Source organism: Vanessa atalanta, chromosome 1 (assembly GCF_905147765.1).
Source record: "Vanessa atalanta chromosome 1, ilVanAtal1.2, whole genome shotgun sequence".
Classification (NCBI taxonomy): Eukaryota; Metazoa; Arthropoda; class Insecta; order Lepidoptera; family Nymphalidae; genus Vanessa; species Vanessa atalanta.
The window spans coordinates 12,558,833-12,563,421 of NC_061871.1; the positions used below are offsets into that span (position 1 = coordinate 12,558,833).

Below are 4,589 nucleotides of genomic sequence, written 5' to 3' on the forward strand. Positions count from 1 at the left end.
TTAACAATCCATTTTTAACACTTATAATATAAGAATTCCTAACAAAATATTCTATGTTTAATATAACTCACAAATAAAAAAAAATAAAAAAACGCATTTTAATAAATAATTTAATTTAATTATTATTATAGACGGTTACAGAATGATTAGGAATTTATGTTAAAATAAATCGATAAATAAAAAAAAATGTAAGCAAAAAATATATACAAATATATTCCGTTAAAAGATTATTTATTATTTCTCATAATATCTTCTTCAGACTTGACATTGACAGATTATTATTTATTGCACGCACCTAGCACCGATACGAACAAAATAAATGTTCAAGAAAAATTTGATAAAAATCGAAAAAAACAATTTGCGTACATTGAATAAAACCCGTCTCCATATTAGGCTCACTGTAGCTTGCAAACTCTCGAACTGACTCCGAGGGACTCGGATTAGGCAATTCCTACAGCCGACTACGTATTACACGAAGAGATTTAAACTGAATTAACCGTTCGATCGGAAAATTGGAATGCCACACAGATAATTACCTGACACTCACAGAAAAGGAAGCCTTTTAAAGGAGATTCAAATAAGCGTGGTCGAAGGACCAACTGAGGCGACTAGCTCGCGCGGCCTTTCACTAAAATAACCGATACCGCCATATTCTTCTAGAATTCTTAGCTATTACAAACGTACAACTTCAGACATATTCATTAATTATTTATGCACTCTTACATAAAATATGAACTCTAAAAGCAATCAACAATCAAATAAATAGAATTTATAACGAGCTATTTTTATGATGAAGTTAAATCTATAGTTCCGTAAATGTCATATTAACTTTTGTACGCCATGTTAATATTTTCGTTTGTGTTTTTTTATGTAATATACATTCATCATACAGGCGGTAAGACGAAGAAAGTTCCCTTTTACTCTTAAATGTTTGCCACCGATCTATAAATTTTCGACGTCGAATAAATACTTTATTGATATTTTTTCCCAGCACAGAAATTTCGAATGGATTATATGTGGGCACACTCATATAAGACCTTCTATAGACTGCATGACTTGGCTACCAATTGGCAGGAAGCCCGACAAATGTGCGAAGCGGAAGGCACAACATTACTCATCCCCGATACACTGGACGAAATGGAAAACTTAAAACTACTGATGAGTAACATGAAGGCACACTACACGGCCATATTTGTTGGAATTCACGATAAATTTTCTGTTGGCTATTATGTCACCGTTAAAGGTAATTAATAACATCATCAAAGTACTGTGTGCGACTTAATATATTTTAGACTTTATTTTTTTTTTTCTGGATCGAATTTTAAAGGAGAACCAATAACTGGCACTATTTTGGAATTACTCTGGGCTGAAGGTCGACCAGATAACCTCAACGATACAGAACATTGCGTTGTTATGACAAGAGAAGGTTTGTTCGATGATCGCCCATGCTCTGATATATATCCTTTTGTATGCAAAATACTAGGAAACGAGACGAAATATAATGAGCTATGCGATAACTTTGATCCAGGTAAGTAATAACTAAAAAGTAAATAGTAATATCTATTTAATACATAACAATCTCCAACCAAAGAAACGATGGATGGGTTATGTGAAAGACGATATGGTTGGAAAGAATGTTACTTGTGAGATGACTTCAGATAGGGTAGTATGGAAAAAGAAGACATACTGCGCCGACCCCATGTAAAATTGGGATAAGGGCAGCACGAATAAATAACAATCTCTTAAATTTTTGGAACGAAGTTCTTTTACGCGAAAACTGGCAGAAATCGACACGTAAGGATAAAGCGTTATGGCCAGGCGACCTTTCCCTTTGTCCTTCTCTGTGTCTCTTTCAATTTTATACGGTCTTAAATAATATTATATAAACATTTTTGTTATATTTTTAAATCACGTTTTTAATAACAATTTTGTTTCATGTTATTTAATTATTCTCAAACGTTGTCTGTTATTTAATCTATACTAATATTATAAATACAAAAGTAACTTATTCACGTCCAAACCACTGAAACGAATTTGGTGAAATTTGGTTTGAAAAATTTGGTGAAACAAGCTTTAATGCCAGGCAAGAACATAGGCTACACTTGACGACCAACCTCTAAAGCGGTAGCGTACACAATTACACAATTTTTAACGAAAATAAGCCTCGTTTCGACCGAGTGTGCCCCGACACCTTTTTTATATACAATTATGCGAAGCGACTCCCATGTCCTCTGTACTATGTATGGTATTATGTCGGATTTTTTTAGAGGCGAGAACACAACAATACAACAAAATGTGGTCACAATCGTATACGGGATAAATCAAGGAACATTGATTTTTATAAATAAAGATTCTGTACATGATAAATAAATGATGATAAAGTCTGTACATGCTTCTATGTTGGTAATGTCAAGTCATATATATGTCAATAAACAACAATGTTATTCTGAGGAATGGCGACTTAGGGTCACCTTTGTTTTATGCGTGTGTCCTTTAAATGTTATAATGATTACAATCAAAGTCACATATCACTTTCTGACATTTCACAATCGTGTTCTATGGTGAGATTCGAATAAGTTGTTGTTGCCATGTTTTGTTAAATTTTTGAATTCTTGAATGAAGTAGGCACTTGGTAGTAGCTTGGTGGTGGTAGCTTTGTGCAAGCCTATCCGGTAGGTACCACCCACTCATCTTATGTTCTACCATGGACTGCAATACTTATTTCTGTTGTGTTTCGGTTTGAGTATTTGTGGGTGAGCCAGTTTAACTACAAGCTACTTAAGCACAAGGGATACAGCATCAGCCATCCAGTCCTCCTATATGTCATAAAAAATATAAAAATATGTAATTGACCCAAATTAAAATTAAAGTCTCAATTATGAACTTACCTGTTAAGAAGCTAAACACGCTTTCTCATTATTTACAGTCTCACTTAAAAACCTTGCTTAGCGGGTATTTAGTAAAACCATTATTTCTCTCTTTCTGTCATAATTAATTTGGACCTTTGAAAGAAGGAGACGCAGCATTGTTTAACTAATCACGTTCAACAAAAAACTCTTTTCACAGGATACGCTCCCCATCAAGCGATAAATGGTAAATGTTACAAGTTTCACTCGGAACCGTTGTCTTGGCATGACGCCTACTTGGCTTGTAAATTGGAAGAAGGACGTCTAGCTATAATCAACTCACCCAAGGAAGCGAGTATAATCGTCGGCTTTCTCGGCGAACATTTAAATAGTAACATTCCAGATCCAAACATTTTGTACATCGGCTTCAGTGATCTGATGTTCCCATATCAATATAGAACTATTGAAGGTAAAATTATTTCATATATATTTCATAACTAAACTGTAACGCTTCTAACCGAACTTCTAATAGGACTCTTTTACAATATTTTATGCAAATCTTTAATTAATTCAGAAATAACAGAAACGAATTCAAAGAAAATATCTGTTATGTAAAATAAATGCGTCGAATGAAATTGTCGTAGAGTCAATATCACCTTTTGCTGTTATAAGGCGAGATCAAAGATATTCACAATAATGCGTATAATTTATTTTTATATATCGTGTGTATAGCTATTCTCTTTGCAAAGACCAAAGAAAAGAGAGAGATGCGTGCAATGCTTGTGTTAGGAAGGGAGATAACAATAGCTTAAGGAGCAAATTTTACATCGTCAAGTAGCCCGTGTACCATTTTGCCTTCAATAAATAAATGTAAATAATAGTTACCCTTTCGCTTTAAAGTTTCTTAAGATATATTAATAAACTACGGCAAAAAAGTATCAAAATTTATCGTCATATTACAGAAATAATGAAAATGTTAAGTTATGTCACGGCTCTGAAATATCGTAAATCTAAAGATACCCGATTATTTTTGTTCTTTTCTCATACAATACGCCTAATTTTTGTAATGTAACATTGTAGGTCAAACCCTTGACGACGCCGGCTACGCATCATGGAGTCCTATGAAAGAGGGCAACAAGGAAATAAAAGTAAAACGTTGTGGAGCGATTTCTAGAACTGGTTTCCTTAAAATTACGTATTGTGATCGACCGGCAATGTTCCTCTGTGAAAAAATCCTAAACGGAACTGTGAATTCATTATAGAACCAAAATCCACGCGTGGTAATAAAAACGATTACAATCGTAGGTTAAAATAATCATACAGTTTTGAAGATTTTTTAATATTATGACCTCAATTATATACAAATAAAAATTAAATATAGTTAATGTAAATCCTGATCGCTGAGAAAGGTAGTAAAATTCCAGCAGGATTTTCATTCCATTGAAAATTACTCAGCTCTCATGTAAACTTATTGACACGTCGTGATTAGTTTACTTTGGAAATAAAACAAAATATCAGAATAAAAGGAAACACAAAAATAATTAATAATTAAAATATAGCTCAAAGTAAAACTATTGTACATATAAAGGCTATAATGGAGTATGTACTAAGCTAAGCATCACTGCTTAAAATATATATGTTCCGGGTTAAACTGTGATTGACCACGTGTCATTAAAGGAACGAGAAACATACCTTTTTAATTCTCAAGGTTGGTACCCATGTACCAACACCATTCCTTACCAT

General features: G+C 33.2%; 1 protein-coding gene across 1 annotated transcript; it reads left to right on the plus strand.

The window, feature by feature from the left end:
- Positions 1-999: 999 nt before the first annotated feature.
- LOC125077866 (secretory phospholipase A2 receptor-like) lies at positions 1,000-4,108 on the plus strand. Its single transcript, XM_047689961.1, has 4 exons — positions 1,000-1,243; positions 1,328-1,528; positions 3,067-3,315; positions 3,927-4,108. The coding sequence occupies exons 1-4, from the start codon at positions 1,006-1,008 to the stop codon at positions 4,106-4,108; spliced, it is 870 nt and encodes a 289-aa protein (XP_047545917.1). The 5' UTR covers positions 1,000-1,005.
- Positions 4,109-4,589: the final 481 nt, after the last annotated feature.